The sequence below is a fragment of the Sitodiplosis mosellana genome, unplaced genomic scaffold, assembly GCF_009176505.1.
Source record: "Sitodiplosis mosellana isolate CC-2019 unplaced genomic scaffold, AAFC_SMos_1.0 Smas_scaffold_6167, whole genome shotgun sequence".
In the NCBI taxonomy this organism is placed as follows: Eukaryota; Metazoa; Arthropoda; class Insecta; order Diptera; family Cecidomyiidae; genus Sitodiplosis; species Sitodiplosis mosellana.
Genome location: NW_022601408.1, coordinates 3,580,867 through 3,604,861, shown reverse-complemented (window position 1 = coordinate 3,604,861; position 23,995 = coordinate 3,580,867). Strand labels below are relative to the sequence as shown.

At 34.5% G+C, this 23,995-nt stretch overlaps 10 protein-coding genes across 15 annotated transcripts in view; 5 read left to right on the top strand and 5 right to left on the bottom strand.

Moving 5' to 3' along the window:
* The window catches only part of LOC129575647 (peptidyl-prolyl cis-trans isomerase 5-like), an 89,580-nt gene that overhangs the window by 64,287 nt on the left and 1,298 nt on the right, over nt 1-23,995 (top strand). The window contains exon 2 of one of the 2 annotated variants that reach the window (XM_055459530.1): nt 23,823-23,899. In XM_055459530.1, the coding sequence (XP_055315505.1) occupies nt 23,831-23,899 (69 nt within the window). In that variant the 5' untranslated portion in view covers nt 23,823-23,830. Of the gene's footprint in view, nt 1-23,616; nt 23,900-23,995 lie in introns of those variants that run through there. The other variant, XM_055459529.1, reaches the window with a different exon arrangement.
* On the bottom strand, nt 703-1,527 carry LOC129575650 (28S ribosomal protein S17, mitochondrial). The gene is made up of 3 exons (XM_055459533.1): nt 1,319-1,527; nt 1,124-1,219; nt 703-1,044 (listed from the first exon to the last, which is right to left on the bottom strand). Exons 1-3 carry the CDS (start codon nt 1,436-1,438, stop codon nt 784-786), a joined length of 477 nt encoding a protein of 158 aa, XP_055315508.1. The 5' UTR covers nt 1,439-1,527; the 3' UTR covers nt 703-783.
* Nucleotides 1,828-2,468, bottom strand: LOC129575654 (60S ribosomal protein L29). Its single transcript, XM_055459536.1, has 3 exons — nt 2,316-2,468; nt 2,143-2,207; nt 1,828-2,060 (listed from the first exon to the last, which is right to left on the bottom strand). Exons 1-3 carry the CDS (start codon nt 2,350-2,352, stop codon nt 1,932-1,934), a joined length of 231 nt encoding a protein of 76 aa, XP_055315511.1. The 5' UTR covers nt 2,353-2,468; the 3' UTR covers nt 1,828-1,931.
* LOC129575633 (armadillo repeat-containing protein 6 homolog) lies at nt 3,809-6,068 on the bottom strand. Its single transcript, XM_055459510.1, has 8 exons — nt 5,561-6,068; nt 5,406-5,489; nt 5,095-5,337; nt 4,884-5,019; nt 4,683-4,807; nt 4,459-4,599; nt 4,238-4,387; nt 3,809-4,172 (listed from the first exon to the last, which is right to left on the bottom strand). The coding sequence occupies exons 1-8, from the start codon at nt 5,861-5,863 to the stop codon at nt 3,954-3,956; spliced, it is 1,401 nt and encodes a 466-aa protein (XP_055315485.1). The 5' UTR covers nt 5,864-6,068; the 3' UTR covers nt 3,809-3,953.
* Nucleotides 6,211-7,576, top strand: LOC129575637 (bifunctional peptidase and arginyl-hydroxylase JMJD5). Its single transcript, XM_055459513.1, has 2 exons — nt 6,211-6,837; nt 6,906-7,576. Exons 1-2 carry the CDS (start codon nt 6,227-6,229, stop codon nt 7,555-7,557), a joined length of 1,263 nt encoding a protein of 420 aa, XP_055315488.1. The 5' UTR covers nt 6,211-6,226; the 3' UTR covers nt 7,558-7,576.
* LOC129575644 (eukaryotic translation initiation factor 3 subunit J) lies at nt 10,020-12,610 on the top strand. The gene is made up of 6 exons (XM_055459524.1): nt 10,020-10,237; nt 10,488-10,582; nt 10,915-11,043; nt 11,201-11,498; nt 11,596-11,732; nt 11,800-12,610. The coding sequence occupies exons 1-6, from the start codon at nt 10,225-10,227 to the stop codon at nt 11,854-11,856; spliced, it is 729 nt and encodes a 242-aa protein (XP_055315499.1). The 5' UTR covers nt 10,020-10,224; the 3' UTR covers nt 11,857-12,610.
* Nucleotides 11,713-14,953, bottom strand: LOC129575636 (WD repeat-containing protein 89). Its single transcript, XM_055459512.1, has 3 exons — nt 14,698-14,953; nt 13,738-14,620; nt 11,713-13,627 (listed from the first exon to the last, which is right to left on the bottom strand). The coding sequence occupies exons 1-3, from the start codon at nt 14,919-14,921 to the stop codon at nt 13,493-13,495; spliced, it is 1,242 nt and encodes a 413-aa protein (XP_055315487.1). The 5' UTR covers nt 14,922-14,953; the 3' UTR covers nt 11,713-13,492.
* Nucleotides 14,988-18,237, top strand: LOC129575628 (uncharacterized). Of its 2 annotated transcripts, none has more exons than XM_055459504.1 (10): nt 14,988-15,164; nt 15,281-15,421; nt 15,500-15,702; nt 15,782-15,897; nt 15,979-16,220; nt 16,295-16,446; nt 16,509-16,765; nt 16,851-17,034; nt 17,094-17,415; nt 17,481-18,237. In XM_055459504.1, exons 1-10 carry the CDS (start codon nt 15,078-15,080, stop codon nt 18,141-18,143), a joined length of 2,367 nt encoding a protein of 788 aa, XP_055315479.1. In that variant the 5' UTR covers nt 14,988-15,077; the 3' UTR covers nt 18,144-18,237. The 2 variants fall into 2 exon arrangements, with proteins under 2 accessions (XP_055315479.1, XP_055315477.1); XM_055459502.1 differs by having other exon boundaries at nt 14,989-15,164; nt 16,506-16,765.
* Nucleotides 18,248-21,688, bottom strand: LOC129575639 (peptidyl-prolyl cis-trans isomerase FKBP8). 4 transcript variants are annotated; one of them, XM_055459516.1, is made up of 9 exons: nt 21,391-21,688; nt 21,050-21,211; nt 20,674-20,952; nt 20,529-20,611; nt 20,323-20,458; nt 20,023-20,190; nt 19,871-19,960; nt 19,660-19,800; nt 18,248-18,666 (listed from the first exon to the last, which is right to left on the bottom strand). In XM_055459516.1, exons 2-9 carry the CDS (start codon nt 21,200-21,202, stop codon nt 18,595-18,597), a joined length of 1,122 nt encoding a protein of 373 aa, XP_055315491.1. In that variant the 5' UTR covers nt 21,203-21,211; nt 21,391-21,688; the 3' UTR covers nt 18,248-18,594. The 4 variants fall into 4 exon arrangements, with proteins under 4 accessions (XP_055315491.1, XP_055315492.1, XP_055315494.1 ...); XM_055459517.1 differs by having other exon boundaries at nt 21,352-21,648; XM_055459519.1 differs by having other exon boundaries at nt 21,416-21,648.
* LOC129575649 (transcription factor BTF3 homolog 4) lies at nt 22,013-23,139 on the top strand. The gene is made up of 2 exons (XM_055459532.1): nt 22,013-22,295; nt 22,419-23,139. Exons 1-2 carry the CDS (start codon nt 22,139-22,141, stop codon nt 22,748-22,750), a joined length of 489 nt encoding a protein of 162 aa, XP_055315507.1. The 5' UTR covers nt 22,013-22,138; the 3' UTR covers nt 22,751-23,139.

The following is a 23,995-nucleotide window of genomic DNA, read 5'->3' as shown; positions in this document are numbered from 1 at the left end:
ATGCTAAATCCACGAGTGTGCCGACAAGTCCGCTGCTTCATTGAGTATATTTTTGAAATTCATGAATATTTTTTGATGAAATCTCTGTGATTTACTATTGAAACGTTGTAGAAACTATGCACAAAATATCAAGAGTGCAGGTGTTTCCGAAATATGTTAATGAGTCCACCAAAAATGGTCAATTTGTATGAAAAATACCTAGTGGTTCCAAACTTTTGCACGGTAGTGTACCTCTACAATATCTATACTGACGGTCAGTCAATGCTTGAACATTTATATCGTTCACTGCAAGGGTTGTAAAAATTCCGTTCCCATAGCTCATATTAGAGCGCTGTTTTGAGTAGATTGGAATTTGGAATTGGAATTTTCTCGAAATGGAGAACATTTCTTTTGCTAATCGTTATGTCCTTCTGTCGATTGGCGAGAACTTTTACTCCCGCTCAAAACCATTCCATAGAGAAAATCTGTAGCTTTTGTATTTAGGTTAAATCCGAGGTGTTCCATTAATTGGTCAGTCTCGGCGGTAAGTACGGTACGACGAATACTTATCCATTCAAAACTTTTGGATATCAAACAGAATGATTATTTCATAGAACATGAATTTTCGAGGCAATAAAATGTGAAGAATAGAATAAAATGTCAAGATAACGCTGCATTTTGGGGCATACACAAAATGATTAACAACTCTTTTGTTATGATTTAAAGAATTAATTTATTTACAAACAACTAACTAGAAACACCGATTGAATTCCGTTCAAAAAAATGCTGATTTCGAAACAAAAACTACCAAGCATACGGATCGTCGCACCCTGCATAGAATTTTGTGTACGTTGGTTTGTCTGTTAAGTCCCTTGTACCTTCGAGTCGACCACGAGGAGGTGCTTTTTTGTAATCAAATGCTGTGTCTACTTTTCCGTACAAACGATTCTTCTCGTCACTCAATTCACGGTATGTGTCAGCCACAACGGATTTGCTTGTGACTGGATCAATCACATCGCCTAATTTATAAATGATCTTCTCAACCGAATGCGTGATCAATGTTGTCTGCACAAAATAAATCAAAAGAACAAAACACATGAGCAATTATTAGCAACAACATTCCCTTAATTCCCCAATAGGTTACCTTTTTCTCTGGCAGCTGTCGAATTAGCACAACATCGCCAGTTTTCACTTTCTTCTCTGGATCATAAGCAAATACATGTTCATGTTCTTCGAAATACTGTTCCATGAAAATGCAAAAAATCATCATCATCATCTTTTATTTTGAGAAATGTGTTTGTCGCGAGCCAATTCATTACGACTTTGCTCCCAAGCTTACCATGTTTATTCTTTCATCAAGCAATAGCTGAGTAACTCGAATTTTTGCGGCATTTTGTTTAACACTTGGTACACATCTGCCCAACACAAAATTTACACCAATCTTTGCTGCCGATGCCATTTCCAAACCAAATACGAGAAAATTTATGCACAATTCAACCTACGAAACTAACTTTGAACTGAACAGCAACTAGGTTATGTTTTAAAAAATGTCAACAGAAACATATTGCTTTTCAATCGGCCCCCTATCGGTATTTTGTTTAACCACACTGTTAAATGACATGCCGTGTGGAATTGGCAATATTTGCTCTCTTATTCAGAATTTAACTTGTATACAATTTTATGATTGTTACCAAATCTTGGCGCCGAATTTCATTTGAGTAGCTCAAAGGTTCTCTTTTAACTATCATGATACCACGAACCACAGAAAATTGTAATTTATTTCAATTAGAAACTCTTCATGCATGCTTTGAGCTGTCTTTAGTCAGTTAAAAGTGATCAAATGAAAACACGTTAGTTTTTTTATTGCTCTATTTGTTGTTAATAGAAACTTTTATTTTCATATCATGAAAAAAAAAAAATCAGGAGTTCGCTGGAATCACACAAATTCCCATTTACAATTTGACGGCCTTTGGTCGGTCAGCCCGGCTCTTTAATTTTTCTTCATGACGTTTGCGTGCTTCAACAACGCCGACATTGCCTTTGCGAGCGAATCGTTGGTTGCGAACGAATTTGGCATCCATCTGAAATGGTCACAAAAACGGTCAATTAAATTGTAACACTCTGCTTGTTGAGAAATCACATCACATTGTTTGTAATACTTACACCCAAGGTTGATTCATGAACCTTAGGCTTTGGCTTCTTGATGCCATTACGATGGGCTTTGCGGTCTAAAAGATAACAAAAAAAAAAAAACAAAACAAATTTAATGAATATTCAGTGGTATACAAGCTGGATTTTACTATTTTGATTCACTTTAAATAATTTGAGAAACTTACTTTGATTGTGATTGGTATGATTCTTTGACTTGGCCATTTTATCAACTCTGTAAATAATAACAGAATGTTAGTCGTGAATATTTACAATGGAAATTTAAAAAAAAAAAATCTAAAAATCTCAACAGCTATCCGATAAATATTCATTCACAATGAACAATCAACTCAAAAAACATTCGATTCAACACGATTTATTTACCGATGATTTAAGATGAATCGAATAAATTGAAATTATTTTTTGGAATAACAGAGAATTGTACACCGTACCTTTGTGTGTTCCGGAAGAGAAAGAAGGTATTTAGCTGTCAAGTCATTTGACATTTTGCACATAATGTCCATATTCCATGATGTTTCAAATTGTCAACATGCTGATGAAACACTTTGAGTTTGATTCTATTTTTAGAACGACCATTTGCACGAATGAAATGTGTGTAATATTTTCAAATCACAATTCTCATGCACAATCGTGCAAAATTTCCTGCAACAGTTGATTGAATCGTAAAATAAACATTTTTCTCGTATTTTTTTAAACTCAAACAATCGCAATCATTGAAATTGGAATTCACAATGGACTATAGTGACCAAATCCGAAATAAATCTCTTCTTCGAACATTTGATTTTTTTTTTTTAATTGGTAAATTTTTGTTGGGTTAGTTTTCATTACATCCATTGTAAAACAACAATCATTGGATCACAGTATAGGAAATGAAAATATAAATATAAAAATGAAGCATTATTCTTTGCGATAAAAATGAATCAAAGAAAAAGTTTCAATAGAAATGAACCGTATCATCCACTGTATTGTCAAGAACTTTTTCAAATCCATTTTTTTTGAAGATGTTGATTATGTTAAAATATGAAATTATAAACATAATTTTCCTTGAAATATTACAATTTTTATATATTTTTTCTTAAACTTGATTAATTTCCTCACTTTTGAATTTTGAGATCGGTGGCATATCCACTTTTACCGGAAAATTTTCAATTTATTTGTGATTTTCAATTTGAAAAATGCCAAGGAATTCATTCAAAATCAGTTACTAATTGACAGGTTATTTTTAATTATTTTATTGAATGAAAAGTAATTTTCCGACTTTAAAAATTACCACAAATCACTTTTAAGTTTTAATTTTCAAAGTTATTTGTCCCTCAAAAAATTCAACGAATCAATTTCTATTAACGATTTAGCGGTGAATCTCTTGAAGATTTAATAAATTGTTTGAATATAAATTATGAAATCTGTCTAAATCTACGATCAGCGTCGTACACAGTTCGATTAAACCCCATGAGAAGATGAAAAATAGAATATGGTATGATACAAGCACGGCTCTTAAGTTCAGAATGTTCATTTTTTTCCGTTAAGCAATGGCTGAGTGACTTAAATAGCAAATTCTGTTCCTTTTGTAGTATTTTTATTTCGTGTATGAAAAATGTATTTTATCTCAATTTTTTTTTTTTTTGGTTAGTATTAGATAAAAACTTAAATTGCTTCGGAATTTTTCGGAAATAATTATATTTATTAACTGTCGCATATGAAAACATATTGCATACAGTCATGACATTTTATGCGTTTATTATTAGAAAAAATGAGTTGAATATATTGAGGAAAAATGAATATGTGTTGGCAGGCACTGCTTTCTTTTAGTTTTCGATGTGAATTTTATTCTTGACTCCCGTCCATTCTTCTTTCAGTTGAACTTCGCAGCCCAAATCTCGCAGTGCTGCTTTCAAATCGTATTGAACATCTGAATAGGTTTCCATTGCTTGTTTTAAAATTTCTTCAACATCATGTGATAAGAATGCGGGGCATTGCTCTCTTGACCGTGATACCATATTTCTGATGGCCCATGCTCCGTTGCGCTATAAATTAATATGATCATAAGTCACTTGAATGAGATTTGATAGGGTTTTTCACAAAATTTCACCTGCACAATTTTGCTGGTTGGATGAAGTTTCATAGTTTCAACAATGGTTTCGGCTATACCCGCATCAAACAATAGCTGGCTATTTTCTTTGGAACGCAGCGTTATCGTGGATAAACAATGCAAGGCCGCCCGCGCAAACGGTTCGTTCGCCTGATGAAGAGAAGCATCGAATTGATTGTATTTTTCCATGTATAGACATCCGAATGACATCATATACTTACTTTGTGTATATTGATGATCTCATCTAGAAGCTTCGACATACCATCTTTTAGAATGTTATTTTTAACGGCATCGTTTCCAGCTAATGCACGCATCAGTTTCAATGCCTCTTTAGAGACACGAATTGAACTAGAATGTTCTTTCTGCAAATACGATTGACAAAACAAAAATCAGTTTAAAAAATAAAAGATAATACACGGTTTTAAAATGGCGTTCAGTGTAATACCATGCAATCACGGATGAATTTCAATCCGCCTGCTTCTTCAACCTGAACACAAAATTCATGACGAACTGTTAATGCCGCTATTGTCAATAGCAATTCACTCAAAATGTTCTTGTCCTTCATTTGAACTGAAATTGAAAAATAGTTCACAAATTGATTTAGAGTACTGATGAAGCAATGCACCGATTTTCAGTGGGTACTTACTTGGCAATAGATGTGATAGTTCAACGAGAAATTCGGCTGCAATGGCTCTAGCATGATCGTGCGCTTTACTGAACTCAATTCGAATATCATCATCAAGAATCAGATTTCTGAGCAATGAACATGTCTCTTTCAATACCTATTTTCAAATAAATCAATAATACTCTAGTTAAGATTTTGGTTGCCATGCAAAATAATTAAACATTCAACTCACTTCAGGGTTTTGAGTTTTCAACAAAGGTTTTAAGCTCGATAGTATTCCGACACTCATGATATTTTGCCGGTTGATTTCATGCAAAAGTGTGGCATGTTTTAAATGTTGCAAACACAACAAAATGAACTCATCGCCAAGATTTTTGTTTAAAATTTGAACGATTATGAAAAGTGATTTATCATTAAAAATATCTGGTTGCTTGTTCATCACCTCATTCCAGGCAATAAGTCCAGTTTTGATCACCTATTAACAAACAATAAAATGATTAGATTTTAGCAATGAATGAAATTCTATTATATTATATCACTTACTGAAGTATCGGTGATTTCTTGTTTCTCCAATGCCAAGTCAATAATTTTTGAAATGATCTCCTCAGCACCTAATTTGGCCGCCATCTGAATGATTATTAGATTAGTTTTATGTATCACATCATTTCGTACACAGAAAAAATGTAATTTTTACTAACCACACGATGTGGAACGCTGGCTGTACATTCTTTGGAAAGGATTTCCAGCAATTTTGGAACTTGATCCGAGCTAACATCGTCGCCGGCTGAAATAGTTTTCAATTTTTCAATAGTTTCAGTCAATACAGGGTTTCCAGTTTCTTCGTTGATCGATAAATCTTTGATGATGTTGGCCAGATTAATGCCTTGTGCTTCAAACTGCTTGACCGTTTCCTCTTTAGCTTCCTGAACACTCATCGCAAATTCCACAACATTCTCTTTAACAACATCATCAAAAGTCTCCTGAGATATTACTTTAGCCATTTTTACCGTACAAATTCTAATATTCTCTAAGAATAACAACCGATTTTATCAAAATATTCGTTGAAATCCAAAAGTTTCTAGTTGAAATTCAGAAAATCTCTACCATCTGATGTGAACTAGTGCCAAACAAAAAGAAAGTCGTTTGCTAGGCTAATGTGCAACGATTTCACTGTCGACTGTTTTGGTAACTTGTCAGTGTATATATGTATATGTCGCTTTAGTGGGACCCTGGCTCAGGGTTGCACAAATTAACATATGTTTTTGAACGTATTCGGTTTCGAATATTGACAGTATCCGAATAACTTCGTTCAATGTAAATAGAATAAAATCTTTTTCAACGTATTGACATTTTTTCAGTTTAAAATGGATGTTTTATTAAAAAAAATAATTGATATTCTTCCACCGCCCGATTTTATTCAGTCAATTTTGGGACAAAATTCTGCCGAACCAACGCTAACCAACAATTTTTATAAGATTGTCGATGGTTTTGCAAAGGCGCAAAGTGAAACAGACGAAAAATCGTTAAATGATACATTTATTATGGTGGCAGCAATCAAAGATCATTTTTGGGAAATAATCAACACTGGACACTTCAGCAAAGTAAGCCAAATTCATCGTAAAATCTATACAGTGGCATCACTACATAAGGCAGTACTATTATTGATGAAAGGACATCTCGAACTAATCCATCCGAATGAAGCCCGCGAACAGTGTATGTGGGAATTGGACAATGGCCTTCTTCTTGGATGCCCCTTAGATCATTCAATCTATGGCGATGTTTTGAATGATTGCTTGAACATTATTCAAAATGACAGAAGTAGCAAAATTCGAAATACAGACCAAACAAAATTAGACACAAAGTATGATTCGAGACCTTCGAATGATATTGTTTGCGACATAGATATTCTCGAACGGCCATCGATCCAGCATTTCAAAGAGAATTATTTTAATAGGAGTCAGCCGGTGATATTGAGGTGATGCATTTAAATTTTCTCATGTCAGTGAATAGTCTATATCTAATCCGATTCGTTTTGATTTGTAGAGATTGTATGAGTCAGTGGCCGGCGATGTCAAAATGGAATACAATCAATTATTTGCTTGATGTTTGTCAAAATCGTGTGATACCCATCGAAATCGGGAAAAACTACACAAACGAGAATTGGTCGCAAGATCTGTGCAAATTTGAAGATTTTTTCCGTCGTCAATTTTTGGACGATGAAACATGCGCCGGATCAAAGCGAATCGAATATTTGGCCCAGCATAATTTATTCGATCAAATACCAACATTGAAAAATGACATATTCACTCCTGAATACTGTTGCATCACCAGTAGAACCAGCGATAACGATATCGATGTTGATATTAAAGCGTGGCTTGGACCTGAGGGAACTATATCTCCGATGCACATTGATGAAAAACACAATTTACTGTGCCAAGTCTTTGGATCGAAACGTATCATCTTGGCTGCTCCAGATGATTCTGTCAATTTGTACCCATTCGACGGTGACATGTTGAAGAATACCTCACAAATCGATGCAGAACACTTAGACTATGATCGTTTTCCACTCGTTAGAAATGTTAAATTTTACTCACTCACCCTGTACGCCTCAGAGATGCTTTATCTACCACCAAAATGGTGGCATTTCGTTAAGAGTTTGTCAAAAAGTTTTTCTGTAAGTTTTTGGTGGGAATAAAATGCTCTGCACAAAAAAATTGTTGTTTGTTTCGGTCTTTCTTACTAATTTAGATCTATTTACGATTTCATTACATTATTAAACTGAATTAATGAACTCTGCTTTGTAATCGGATATAATGATAATACTATTGTGGTTTTTTCACATCTTTTCTCGTGGCCTAAAAGTCAATATAATGTGACTAAACTGGCTAAAATACTAAATACGCCTAAATAAATGGAATAATACTTATTCATAATAATAATAATGATCATTGTCGAATTAAATTTATAAAAAAAAAAAACGTTCCTTGTTTCAAATGGAAAACGGAATATTGAGTCTAAACAGTAAAATCAAGTCGAGTAATGGGTACTAATGTAATAGTGTAGAGAAAAGATGGAAAATACGAAACCATATATGATGAATAGTTGAAAATGATAATAAATGTGATTAGAATAAAAATAAATGTAAACAATCCTACTGTTTGTGACTCTTGTACAATTTTTTAAGCGATTTGATCAAAAATTGCTCAAAACGCCAACGGCTTTGTTACGATTCCTTAAATATTTTACTTTTAATTTTTATTATTTCCTCAAGAATATGCACATGCAGCTCATTTGCGTATTTCTCCTCCATTTCCTGCAGCGTATCGGCAATGTACTGTCCAAATGAGCTATATTTATTAACGGTCTTATTGACAGCAAATAAATCGTGATGATTTGTATTCAGTTCGGGTTGTGTTTGATGGCCTTTTTGATCTGACTGTGATGATGATGATGACTCGTCACCCTTTAGATGACTAGATAGCATCGGTAGATTGGGCAATGAATTCACCCAAATGCGTGGAAAACTGTCTTGATTTGCCAGCCGATCCGTTGAAACATTTGAAAATATCGAACCGTTTCCGTTAATATTTTGCGCGGTCAATTGGGCCAGTTGTGATGATGATGCCGTTGCAAAATTTGCCGGCGACGATTCAGGCAGTGAAAGTGCATTATTACTATTGAGACTCGTTTCAAGGAAATCAGCAGCATTGCAGTCATCATCTGACTCATCATCTTCAAATTTAATCTCTTGCGCTGGAATACTCTCGTCTCGCTCCTCAACTGAAGTTGAACCATTTGACTTTTGATAGTTCCTACACGGTACAAAATGAAAATCAAAACAAAACAATACAAAAACCAAAACGAACCGGATTAGATATAGACAGTTCAATGGCACTAGACAGTTGGAATGCATCACCAAACGATAAGGGGTAACAAATTGAATAAACGAACGAGTTCACTTTGAAAATTATGCACCACCCATTTGGATTTGCAGATCAATTGGAATAACTGCAAGTATAATTACCCTCTAGGTGTGTAGACCTGATCCAAAAACATCATATTCATGTAATTTCGCCATCTTTGTGTTAAGTCAACCACTTGACCCAAGCGTCGCTGTTTGTAGTTCAAAATTTTTTCTCGTCGATATTTCTCCCTTAGTCCAGTCCATCTCCGTTTGCACTCCAAATCTACAGCAGAGTAGAGAAAAACATTCCATCAGTCAGAGGATGTCAATGATTACAAATGTAATTGCAATCGAAACATGCATTTTTGCACAAACAAAATTCTATCACAAAACGTTGCCACTGTGCGAATACAATATTTGCATTCTTTACCGGTTGATCCGCATTTTTCTGCAATTTCCTTCCATATTTTATTTTTTACTTCGAGGTTCTTGTAGTCGCGATGTTTCTTATCCCATAATGGTCGTTCTTGGCGAATCATTTTTATGTAAACAGATTCATCCACACTGGAATTGCATATTTTTGGCGATCTCCCGCTACCTTCGGATGCTGGTCGATAGTGCAATTTCTGCATTTCGGAAAAACTAACTCAAAATATATTTTTGCAAACCATCGACATTTATGTCACAATTTTTTTTTTTGCTTTTTTCCCTTCAATGATATGACATTTTATCTTTGATGCGTACAACACAAAACTGCACTCTGTTTTTATTGAGATTCGTATTTGTGTACACAAAACTCACAGTCGCCATCAAAGGAATGCATGTGTTTGTGTGATGCTGAATGTGTGCGTGTGCTTTCTTTATCCTATTTTAACCGAGTTTCAATTTCACCAAACTCTTCCTAAATTCCTTTCTGGCTGGCATGTCTTCGTTTTTTTTTTTATGCTTTTGTCAAAACGATATGTTTGAATGCTGTCATTGTCATCGCTACAAAACGTAAACTATCAAGTTTAAACTATTTTGGTTCCGCTTTTTTACACTCAACCTGTTGTAGAGAAAAATTGAACGCATTTCAATTTTTCGCAACCTATTTGCTAAATTCTTGTTTATTTTTCGTTTGTTTGTTTGGAATTTAAAATTGAACTTCAATTGGTGAATTCCAAAGTGGTTCAAATGTTCAAGCGGCAATATGGCATTGAATGCATTCATTTTGTATCATCGAAACAACCTATTGTTACATATTTCTTAAGTCATCAAATGCTTTCAATAAATTGCCACACACATTATTCGAGCGTGAGAGACTGACCAACGTGATCTGAGTTGTTTGTTAGCTAAAGTTCATTTTGATAATTTTTCCTTATTTTATTTTTGGTTCACATTGAGTGCTCGTGGAATCCAAATTACGTGGATTATAAATTTAGATAGATTTTGTGATTAATTATAAAAAAAAAAATTATAATGGATGATTGGGGTAAGTTTTGGTGCATGAAATTAGAAAAAAAATGTGCGTGTGATCTACTGTGCTGTGCAATAAGTCGCTGATTTTTTTTTTTTTTTTTTTTTTGGTATTGAGTCATTAGAGAGAAAAATCTGAAGTAATATCGCACGTTTTACTATCAAGGTCTACGTCAAAAACTGACCCAGACAATGCATGCAACATTTTGTTGATTGTTCAATTGTTCATATCGTTTATATTTTCTGTCCCTTTCGTTTGCCCACAGAAACATTGGCGGACGAGCCATCACAAATAGCAAAGAAACCTGCGATAATTTCTAATATCAACAAATGGGATGGCGAGGATGAAGAAGAAGTCAAAGTAAGTGTATTACTTATGCGACGTGCATGCGTTGAACTTTTACTTTTTTTGTGTGATCGTGTACACGGTACAGGTGTTGGATAGAGGTTATGTTGTTTCGTTTTTGTGTACAGTATTTTCACTTTTGGATTAGTGGCTTTTATTGATCGAATTTTATTTGCATTTTTAACTTTCTTTGACCTAAATTTGAACGTGGAATCGAATGTGATCAAATATATTTGTACACACATACTTAACACAGTGTGAATGTGTGTGAATATTGCAAATATTGTTCTGGAAAAATCTGTTGTGACGTGGTAATGTGAATTCTTTTTTATTTGATTGCAAAATAGGATAGTTGGGAAGATGAAGATGAAGAGCCCAAAGATGATGAGGATAAGAGCCCGAGTGATGGCGAAGCAAAAATGGTGAAGAAAACAAAACCACAGAAAGATCTAAAAAAACGAATTGCCGAAAAAGAAGTGAGTTAGTTGTTGGTCGAAAAAATTGTTGTTTGATTATACTTTTCATAGAAAAAAAAAAACACATTTTATTTCAATTGATTTCATGCTATGGCGAAATTCCAAACGTGACTTTGTGATACTAACGAAATGTGTTTGTGTGTGATTTGATTCACAGCGGCTAAAACAACAAGAGGAGGAGAGAAAAGCAGCTGAACGAGAGGCAAACATGACACCCGAAGAAAAATTAGCCGAAAAATTGCGATTACAAAAGATTCAAGAGGAAGCCGATCTGCGAGCAGCGATGGACACATTCGGTGTTACGGAAAAATCGGGCATTGATTCGCTTCAACCGAAGACTAAGACAGAATTAACTGAACTCGCGGATGCAATCAGCAAAAAAGTTAGCCAATACAAACATTTAGTCGACTTCCCTGGTTTCCTCGAAGAACTTGTGCGGAACGTATGCGCAAACTGTGAGTATTACACGTTTTTTAGGTTTTTTTTTTTCTTTCTTGAATGTCCAGCGGAATTTTTGAATTGACACGTTATGTTTTTGATTTTCTATTGCAGTGGGCTCCAGCGATTTGCAGAAAATCAAAAAAACCATCGACAATTTGTATACAGAAAAGCAAAAATTGGAAAAAGAGAAGAGCAAAAAAGGAAGTAAAGGCAAATCAAAAGTGAATCTTCGCATCGAAACAGACAGCGTAAGTTGCTTTATTTCTTTATTTAACATCCATAAATTACTCATGTCACTTGTTGTTCTCTCTACAGGCAAATATGAAGGAATATGGAACTTACGAATCCTATGATTATGATGATTTCATGTAAAAATACAAACAAACATTTTTCTAAAGTGCTGAATATTAACGAATTATTTAAAACCGAAACAGAGAAAAAAAAATGCATAGTTCTTATTGATTATGAATTAGATATGTGCGCGAAGAAAGAAAACTCGATCCAATAAACAAAGAATATCGCCGAAATATTTGCTGAAATCGTTTTTTTTTTAACAACTTAGATGCCAAACTTTTAAAGTGCAACAACGGGAAGAAATAAATGGATCCGGAGATTTTTTAGCAAACAAAAATCACTAACAAAAAAAAAACAGATTTGCATATATTATATTACGAAGAATAAGAAGAGAAAAAAAGAAATCGCATCAAAATGAAGTCGTATCCATTGAAAACTATTGAATAGCCAATGAAACCACAGAAGAAAATAATATCAAGTTGCAAACTATTGTACATTTTACAATTGAAAAACACATAGTATAAAAAAAAAAGCGTTGAGTGTATCATTTTGTTGGACATTTTCCGTAAATCCAAACAACCATACGATTTTGATTTTTGTTGATTGCAATCAATCACTAGGCAAATTTGAACGTAATAGTTTTTGTTTTATTTTCCTTTCTTTCGTCTCTCGTTTTAATTAGGTACCATAAATAAAGCGCATAATATTTTTCTAAAATCGAATCTAGTCGAAATGATTCTATTTAGAAATTGATTTGTGTTTCATTTCTCTTTGTTGAAAACAGGAATGAATATTTTTTATGATTTCAAATAAAACAGAAAAACGTTACAAACATTGGTTGTTGATTTGTGTGTCTCTTACTTATTGTTGTTATTTAAATTACAGGTGGGCGTTTTGTGATTACTTAATCACTTGCACAATCATTTTTCAAATGATTAAGACGGCACTTAATCACTTAATCGCAATTAATCATGATTAAGTGATTGTGCAAGAGTATAATTAATCATCGGCGATGATTAACTTGTTGTATTAATCGCGACGTCGCCGTGATTATCTACACCAACTTAATCGTGATTGTGTAAATAGTTAATGATGATTAAGTTGTGATTAAGGAAATGATTGTGTAGATTCAGTTAATCGTCGCAAATTTCACGGGCGAAAACCGCCCATCACTTCGTAATTCGACGCCATAAATGCAGAAATGTTGAAAATGGATCCATTTCCCATTTGTCCAACTTTCACTTCGATCCTGAATCTTGTAAGCTATATGCGAACGTCTTTTCAGCTGCGCTGGTGAATTCATTACATTCAATTGCCATTTTTCACTAAACGAAAGCAATTCGAATGATGCGTATGCAATGATTGACCAATCTGATTTGTTGGTGCAAACTAACGAAACGGCAAGCCATTGTTCGCTGCTATAGCGGCCGTTGTGAAATCCAATTTTCGTACCTGGGACGATGAATTCGGATGAAACAAATTCTTTTAATGCACTGACCATTGGAAACTGACGTGCGATACAATCGGCTTTGTGTTCTCATTTGCCATTAATGATTTTATCAAAGGGTTCCACTCGCCGTCATTTTGATGCGGTTTGCACACAAATTATGGCTTATATATGCAGCAAAACATAATTGAATTCGTTTTTATTTAATTTAATTTTATTCTATTGAAAAACACTTCCTTTTTTTAATATTTTAATCGAAAAAAACACCTAATACGGTTTTGATTTTCGGCTGTTTTTCGTTTTAATTTTTCGTTTCTCTTTGTGTATGTCATTGTTTGAAGATGGGCTATTTTCCCACACGGTAACAATACCTCCTTCACCGGCTGTAACAAGCACTTGGTCCTATGCATTCAAAGGAAACAAAACCAAACAAATCAGCTCGATCTAGTGTCGATATAAAAAAAAAATGTATCGATTCGATACATATACGTATATATTGTTAAAAAGTCTACCTTTTGGTTGAAGATGCTACATCGAATAATTTGCTTGTTGTCTATGAAATTATTTCGAGGCTTAAGTGATTTTTTGTGTACGGTGAGACTGCGAAGACATTCACCAGCATTAAAATTTGATCCAGCCAGCAAAAAAATATCGCCATTTAATGTGGAATGCGAATTTATGAGATAACAATCTTCAGCTGATTTACGTTTTATCAATTTTGTAATTTCTTGACGCTCACATCTAAAACCCACGTCTGTATCATCACCATCCAATAATTGAAAGTCGTTGGTATGTGTGATGCAACTCAGTAAATAGTCGTCATGTTTCGGATGCCAATTAATCGTTTGTACACTGCTTTCGGTATTATAGCATGATTGAAGCGCATCGTCTTCGTCATTCTCCGAAATATCGAAAACATTTACGAGTCCATCGGTTGAACCAGAGGCTAGAATATCAGGATTGTTTGGATGAAACCGTATCTGCGTCAAATCGTCTCGATGGCTTTCTGAGTATATGGCTTGTGTTGAAGTAGTTCGTACGTCAAACAATATAAGATTTACTTCGCCTTCATACTGCTCAGATCCAACACCTAATACCGAATCATTCGCACTAACATCAAAACACATGAATGGCTTTTGTTGAGCATCAGTATTTTCAAATGTCTGTACCGGCATTGGCTTTGCACGCAAATCATAAGTGTATATTTTTCCATTTGTTACGCCGACAAACAGTGTGTTCAAACTGTTTTTTCCGAAGCGAATGTCACAAATCGTTTGGTTGTCGGTCGAAAGTCCGATATCGCATTTTTGAAGTTGCGAAAATCCCTTGCTGCTATTCAAATCGAAAATATGCACAGTTTTACTTGATGTTCCAGCGGCAATTTTACCAAAGTCTCTGATGGAATTTTTTTTTCGAAGAAATGTTGATGAGTTCGTTTTATCCTTAAATTTTATCATATAACAACAAACTACCTGGAATTGTCCAAATACAAAACGTAATTCTGCTGCAATGAAATTGCTTCTTCACTCGATATCCGAAGTGATTCATCAAATAATTGACTCAATTCGGTTGCAGTACATGTGTTGCAATCAATTTCATTTTGTTCATTTTCGTCAGAGCTCATTATTTTGGATTTAATACACAATTCTATTTTAAAAAAAAAAAAAAAAAAAAACAATAACTCAAACACGTGCATATACGAATATGCCGCATACCATAAAGTGACAGCTACTGTCATTGCTCAGTTTGAGCGCTAAATTTATCTGTCGCTTGTATTTTGAATCTAATTGAATACTAGCACATAAGCATTCTGAACGTTGGTGGTGGTTTCACTTCTTTTTATTTACAAAACATGAACGGAAATTTTGAATCGATAGAAAATCTACCTACAGAGGATCTGCAGTGTATACCAAAGGAACAAATTTTAAAAACCATTCAAATATCCTTTTTCAAAATTAGTCAAACAATTATTCTAGTACTTAAGCAATACAATCGAACATTTTGTAAGTTGTCTTAACGATTTTCCTTAATGAAGATTTTTCTCATATCAAATACGCCGTTCTGAAGGATGAAGGAGACACATGTGCAGCGTTTGAATTTGCATTCACTAAGTTTAGTAATATTTTATCCCTTGATGAGATCAATGAGCTGGTTTGCGAGCATATACTCCCTCATTTAAAAGGCAAATACGATGAGGTATTGACACTTTTTAGTGAATCAAACTACCGACAATTAATTTAAATTTATAAACAAAATGTTTTTATTTATTTTTAGGCCATTACTAGTATCGATAGTCAAGATGAGGAATTTACAACAAACATAATTGGAACCGTATTTCAGCTATTTTCGGAACTGTCAGAGAGCATTCATAAGAAACTCGAAGACGTAGATAAGTTTAGTTTGTCAAACGTTGAGCTCTACTTGTTGAATACATTGCATTTTCTATGCAAAATACTACCGCACCAAGAATTTGCCAGGTACCTAGAGGGAACGAAATTTTTGAAAACTTTTTCATTTCCACAACGATCGCATATTAAATGCTTTTTGATTTTTCAGTCATGATAATATAAAGCCATACTGTGATGCTATGTGCCAGTCAGTTACACGTGTATTGGTGTGTCCGAAATTAGAGATTGATGTTGCATTGAGTGAATTGAAAACATGTCGAAAAGGTATCTAAAAATCTGAATAGATGCAAGTTCAAAAAGATTTGTATGCCAATTAACATGTGCTACTTTATGTGTAACACACAGTATTACAGGCCTTGGTTCAACTAGGTTATCACCAATCGCAGAAGGATGATGTGAAGTCAATGGCCAATACATGGAAGCACTTGTCCAAACTGGCAACAGACTTTCACACCATTTACCATACACTACAACAACAGAACTGTTCCGAACTCAAATACCTTTCAGAAGATCTTTTGGATTGGGTTGCGTATTGTATAGATAATATTTGCGATTTGATTACGGCAAATGTACAGAAAATGCAAGAGGTTTGGGATAAACACCTTCTTTTTCTTATCGTTTTTCATTTCTGATTCATAACAATTGTTCATGTTATTCTCAGCACAAAAAAGGTACAAAAGAATCGATGTTTGTGATAAAGGTGACAACTTTTTATTTGAAACTGATGGAAAATCTTGCAGAAGTGTATAACAACGAAAATTTTAGGGGGCAAAGTAAATTTATCAGCTTGTACGAAACGACATTGGACATTGCGTAAGTATATGGATCATTGAACGATTTTAGTATTTTCATCGATCAACTTCGTTTTACAGCAGCAGAAATAACGAGGACATCAGAAACTATACAATGCTAATAAATAATGCATTATCAAACGTTTTGTCAAATACGTTTAACTGTACTCGATTTTCGATGGAATTACTCTCGAATTTTCGTGATGACCACATTCATATAAGTCTTGAAGTTACAAAACTATTACTGCATTCAAACTGCACATCAAATAATTGGTACCTGAACCATGAAGACATTCAACGAAATATATTGCATCATTTACTGTTCGTGTGCATACCAAAAGGTGAGTATTCATTTCAAAGTGTGTTTAAATCAATCAGTTTTCTTTTTTTTTTTTTTTTTTTCATGAAAATTCGTTTTCTCCGTAGAAATGGACAAAATATACACAGACCATCTATATGATGATGTCGTTATTTTATGTGGGTTGTTAATATTAACTGCCGCAAGTCAACAAGTCGAAAGATCTTTGGAGCGAATCCTTGTTGAAGCAATATTAACCGACAATGCTCGTCAGATAACCATTTTAATGGATATTTGGATCATATTTCTCAAGTATTAAACCACTTTTCATGCGTATTGGATTTCAATCTAATTTCACAATTTTCCGTCAGTTATGCATCAGACGATACGAGATCGATGTATTGCAAACTATGGTTGAGCATGAGCCAAAACCTATCATCTATACCACGATGTCCATCAAGTGTTTTGATTCAGAATTTATCTAAACATACATTAAGCTTGCTCTCTGAATGCCACCGATCGGAAATACTTCGAGAGTTGCCGTATTCACCTGCATTGGCCATATTCGGATGTGATTGTGATGTTTCAAAATTAAAACAATATGGCCAAGAAATTGTGGATAAAATTAAACAAACGTTAGCTAAACTAAATCCCAAGAGTGAAATCGCTACGAACAATGAATGTCTTGAATTGGTAAAATCATTATTATTTAAAAAATAGTTTCAAAAATTCGGTTTCTTCTAATAAAATACTTTCAGATGAGTGCGTTGTCGAGTTTCAAATCACCGTCCTCTTCATCGTATTTGTTGCGCAGCATAAATGATGAACAACTTACAAATTATCTGACCGACGCTCTGTCAAGATCAAAAACCAGATGTGTTGAATTGCTTCTTACCAGTGTATTGAGAGTGTTGCTTTGGCAAAAATACATGTGCCGAAACAGTTCAGTAGAAATCGACTACTCCGATTCGTCAGAAGTGCGAAAATTCTATGTCCTTGAGTTGATTGGAATTACACAGATGGCTCCCGATCGTATAAATGATAATACTTTGGCTGTATTGAGTTCATTCCAAGGTTTAGATGATTTATTACTTACTCGAATACAAAAGACGCTTCGCAACTCGAAACCAAATACCTGCGGCCAAAATAAACTTATGCCAAATTTATCAACGGAAAATCAGGAATATTTTCAGGAGATCTTGCAAACTGATCGACGATTTGGTTGCATGACACTCGAATCTTGTTTGAATCAGAGTGCAATATTTAAACGAAGCTTCGAGCAGATCATACAAGAAGCGAAAAAGCTGAAGACTACCTGGGAAAATTATCCACAATTCAATTTAGCGCACTTTTCTGATGAGATTACATACCTCAGTGATTTCTTCAATCGTCTACACACATCCAATTGGCATAAATCTTAATTTGAAGTTGTTTTAATTAGTTGAGAACACATTTTACTTTGTGTCATCTATTCCATCAAAGAATTTCAGTAAATTGAAATTAAAGAAAAAAAAACAACGGTTGATTCAGTGTTTGTTAATTTTCCATTATTATTATTATAATGCGTGTGCTTTACAAAAACTCGTCTGAATTTACATTTCCTAAACCATTTTGATCTAGACACTTTTTCTTTTAGTGAAACAATATAACATAAAGAAAAATAGTTCAACTTTTACGTATTTTACGCGATAATCCGCCAGTTTTCATTCCGATTAATTTTGTGTAACTTTTCTTTTATCTGTGATAAAGATGATCATTTACTTTTCCCTAAATTAAATTCTCTGCGTTAATACAATTATAAAAAGAATATTCAATCTTGATGATATCCATAAACGAAGTAAACTTAAATGAATCCGGTATCCATAGATATATTTAGATTGATCTATAGATTGCAACTCCTGCCACCACTATCAGAATCGATCCTAAATAACCCCAGAGCTTGAACTAAGTGAAATTCAGAAGAAATTTGTTGTCAAAAAAAAAAATCGATTGAATATGATGTGATGTGACAATTGCACACAAAACGAGGGGAAAATCACACTTTTCACTCAAAAGTAATAGTTAAAGAACAAGTAATTTGAAAAGTAATTGAAAGAAAAATAGTAATTTTTGACTAAAAATAACATCCAAAATGTGGTTTTCTGTCAAACCTCTACCACTCAATGAAGCAGAGGACTTGTCGTCACAGGCGTAGGTGTAGCATTTCGCTTGGTTAAGCGATTCGTTTGGTTGCCGAAACATCGTATATGCTGTTCACTCGATATATTTCACATGAAATCCTTATACTTGGTTAGCCGAACTATGATTTCGTTTGCGGCGCCGTGCTTACGTTGAATATCGTTGTGCTTCACCGTAATAGCCATAGGTCATACATACGCTATGTATATAGACGCCGAAAACGAAATACTTCCGCTAACCGAATATAAGGATTTCACGTGATCAGGCTGCGTTATGCGCTAAATCCATCACGCTGAATAAATTCATGCCATAGATTTATGCGATAAGTGTGATGTGCTCGCTTTGCGGTGAACGAGGTATGTTGCTCTTCACTACCGCTTAGCGATGCATTCACTGCAAAGCATGAACGTTCATGCGTGAACAACTGAAGAGCAACAGACTTCGTTCACCGCAAAGCGAGCGCATCACATTTATCGCATAAATCTATCGCATGAATTTATTCAGCGTGATGGATTTTGCGCATAACAAAGCCTGCACGTGATAAATCGAATAAACTGCATATATGATGTTTCGGCAACTAACGAATCGCTTAACCAAGCGAAATACTACACCTACGCCTATGACGACAAGTCCTCTGCTTCATTGAGCATTATCTTTTTCTTTCAATTACTTTTCAAATTACTGTTTCTCCAACTATTAATTTTCGGTGAAAAAGAGTGATTTCGCCCCTCGACACGAAATGATTTCATGTTCTCATACTTTTGGCATTTCATGTTCTCCCCCTGTTTTGGAACGTTTTCCTTTTGATTCCAATTTTTGCGTTTGATTGAACATTTTTTGGTACATATCCTTTTCGTTGCGCGCCTCGCGACGGGATTTCATTATGCATTTTGATAGAAGCTGCGAAAAAAATCGAAATTGGTCCATTAGATTAAATGTACGTCATTTTCCGACGTGTGTGTTGTGTTACCTGTTGAATTGCTCGACTGTCTGGATCAAGAATAGCAGCCTTTTGTAGTATTGGGATTGCAGCCTTTATATCGCCTTTGGCTTCCAAAATCTATACCGCGAAAAGTAGATGATTGTAAATAGAATGCAATATAGAGCTGAGCTGATACAAACCTTTCCTTTTCGGAAGAGCGCCTTCACATTTTCTGGTTGACACCGCAACACATTATCCACCGATGTGAGTGCAACATCAAATGCGGATATTTTCATTTGAGCTGCAGCTAAATTATTGTACACTTTTACTCGAGTTTCCAACAATTCCTGAAGCTGATCATTTGTAAACTGGAATTGTTTTCATAATGATCAAATATATTAATCAAACCATCAAAAATGGATAACATTTTAATTAATTTGGTTTATGCCAAATGATACCAATTCCATTCCATATTACAGAAAATGATCACAAATGCAAACCTCTTCCAACTTTGAGTTGTCGCCAACATATTTGTCCGTATCATCTAAGTATTCTAGCGATCGACGATATAGTTGAATTGCCATGTTGTATTCGCCTCGATCATACCAAAAATTCCCTCGCTCACGCTTGTGATTACTTGATAATAGAAAAATGAATTTCATCGAGCAAAAATATGATAAAAATGAATCGAAAAAATTTAATTTACCCGATGGATTGTCTACTTGCGTATGGAACATTCTCAAGATCTTCTTCATCGTTGCACTCAAGCAATTCAGCAGTGTAAATCACCTAATTAAATGATGTAGGCTTATTACAATTAGAAAATATATTGTGAAATGTAAACGTAGTACCTTTGCATTTGGTGGAATTGATTTTGAATTGTCATTTTCGTTCGTCAGGCCTTGCGAACCGTATGCAAATCGTGGATCGGCTGAAATTTCAGCCAACTCACCAACAGTCATTAGTGGGAGTGACATATCAACACCTTGCACCACTTCAACGTCGCCGACTTGCACCGCATAATCTTTAAATTCTTCGACCACTGTGCCATCTTCCAATTTACCAACGAGATTAATTTTACAAATATTTCCACGCTGTGGTTGAAAGCCTTCTTCACCGGCTCTTATCGTCTATGGAATAAATGTTAAACAAATATTCAAACGATTCCGTTTTTTTCTCTCTCTCTCTCTCTCTCGTTCAGTCAATATCTCGCCCGAAATCGCTTACCTTTTTCACCAGTTGACCATTTCCAATAACATCTATGATATTGCTTTGTTCGGAACTTTCACTATTTTCGGGTTTTGTATTTTCGTCTTTAATCTCATTGGATGCATTAGAACTTTCGATTGGATTTGTATCGATTTGGCTGTCCCTATCCATTTCTGTAAGCTACGCAAAAACAAATGACATTCAAAATGGGCATAAAATCATTCGGTTGTAAACCAAACTGATATCAAATACTGCGTGTAATGAACGGAATGTGCTAGAATGATCATTGCGAAAATGACAAAACGAAAGTGCATAAGTACCAAATTAAAGTGGACACATTCAATGTAAACGTCACTTACACTTCGATAATAAATAAATTCGCACAATTTTACCAATATGCAATGAGAGTTCTAAGCGCTTTCTCGTAATGTTCAAAGGTTTTTAGCACAGAAAATATGGTTCGATGACAGTCAAAATAATATCAACAAAAAATCACAATAAACTCAAAACGAAAACTTTTCTATTTGTTTCGAATAATTCATCAAATATGTGACGAAACTAGTTCTCCTATTCATACAAATGAAGTTGTCAATCGCTTATTCATATTTTTGGAAAGCCGTTTCACACACATACGCACTTTACACACACAACTTGATATGTACGTTAATCGGTTCACGTTGCTTGTTATTAAACTATTTCTGGCTGCGTACAATGTTGTGAATGGCGCACTCACTTGTTGTGGTTCAAATCGGTTGAAATGAAAAACAACCAGTTATATTGAATTTGATTTCATTTTATGATTTGCACGAAACAAAAATAAATCGTGTTCTTGAAGAAAAAAAAAAAAAAATTCTGATCGATTTTTCTCTTTAGAAGGTAAATGTATAATTATAATCTGTTTATATAAATTGGCTGATAATTTCAGCAAAATAAATAGCGCTGGAGTCAATTATTCAATATGGCGTGATCCAGAGCTTAAAACTGACATTGACAGTTTGTGCAAACCAGTACGGACGGATTTTGCACGTGTTTTATTTTTAAACAATTACTGACGTGAGTAACATTAATTGCGGTCAGTCGCTGCTGAATTATTGTATTGAAGTCATCATGAATCCAGAAAAGTTGAAGAAATTGCAAGAACAAGTTCGTATCGGTGGCAAAGGTACGCCCAGACGTAAGAAGAAGGTTGTACACAGTACACCAGCCACCGATGATAAGAAGTTGCAATCTTCGTTGAAAAAGTTGTCGGTCAATACGATTCCCGGTTAGTATTTTCTTATATTCAATTTATTTCTGCCTACCCGCCTGTCAGGCCTGTCTGCCTGTCAATTGATGCGATTTTTTTTTCGTCTTGACATTCGCCACTCAACATTAATTTTAATTACAGGAATCGAAGAAGTGAATATCATCAAAAATGACGGCACCGTCATTCATTTCAACAATCCAAAGGCTCAAGCATCGTTGGCCACAAACACATTTGCGATCACCGGAAACGGTGAAACCAAGAATATTTCAGAAATGTTGCCATCAATTTTGACGCAACTTGGACCAGAGGGCTTGATGCAACTCAAGAAAATCGCAAATGACATCGTTTCCAGTAAGAAATTGAACGATGACGATGACGTACCCGAATTGGTGGAGAACTTTGAAGATGTTGCCATCAAAGAAAAGCCTGCTGCCGAAGCTGAAGCTGAAGCACTCGCCGACGGACAAGACTAATTCTGGATCTGCAGCGTGCCTCCAACAGATATGTGTGCCGTAAGCACACCAAAAAAAAACGCATGGTTAGTTAAACAAAAAAAAATACACATGCAAGAAGAGCAGTAATAACATACAATAAAAATTGCGGCTGCTTTTATCGCAGCATTCAAATTCCACTTCCAGTTTATCGAAATCGATGAAAACGATTCAAAAAGCATTTGCGAAAAGAAATAAAAATAAATCAGAATTATCAATTCCAGAAAACAAATCGATAAACTCGATGAATTTTTAGTAAAAGAAGAAGAAGAGAAAATTCCAAGTTAAAAATAATATAATTATTATAATTCCAATGTATGATAAGTTGTAATAAAATAAAAGGAAAACCAAAAATGAAAATCGTTTGGAAATTGAATTTGTTTTATTTTCGTTTTAGTTTTTTTCAGTAGAAACCATCAGTTGAGCAGATTATCATTTGGTTTGTATAATACTTGAGAAATAAAAATCATTTGTGAGAAACGTATGCGAAAAAAAATGGCCTTTTATGTGTATAATTCAGAAGGAAAAAAAAAATGTTGATACCTAACCTCAAATCATGCGATACAGTCAAGGTGATATGAGCATTCAAAAATAGAATAACAAATACAAATGAAGAAAAGGCGTGCAACCGCGTCCGCCACCTATATCACATCGCTTGAATCACAGACCGAGTCGCTGACCAGCGACACAACAGACAACATTTTCAAATGGATGCTACATACGGACGATGATAATATATCCGTCTCTTTCACTCTCACTGTTTTCCAATTCGATGACAACACAATCGGCATAGAGAAACTATATGTGACAATACAAACAAAAATACAAATCATACGATCATAATCGCTGAAGCAATCACACATTTTTCGACATTGTGTTTTATTCCATAGAATAACATTCAATGAGCCGGATGCTTTTACATTAATTCGAATTAAGTAAAGTAATCGTAGTTCAGTGATCTCTCTCTCTCATCGGCGACAAAATTTTCTTTTCTATTTAGAAATCTTTGGTTTGCATTTTATTCTTACTTTTTTACGGTTGATAAAAGAAAATTAAAAAACGATGCAAAAAGTGATTCTTGGCGTTTTGATGATGGTTAGCATTGCGCTAGCTGCTGAAGTAACCGATAAGGTACGTAGGCAAAAAAATTGCTGTTGGTATACGTGTACTTTAGAATAAAATTTTAAATGCAATATATATATATATATATATAGATAGATAGTTCAT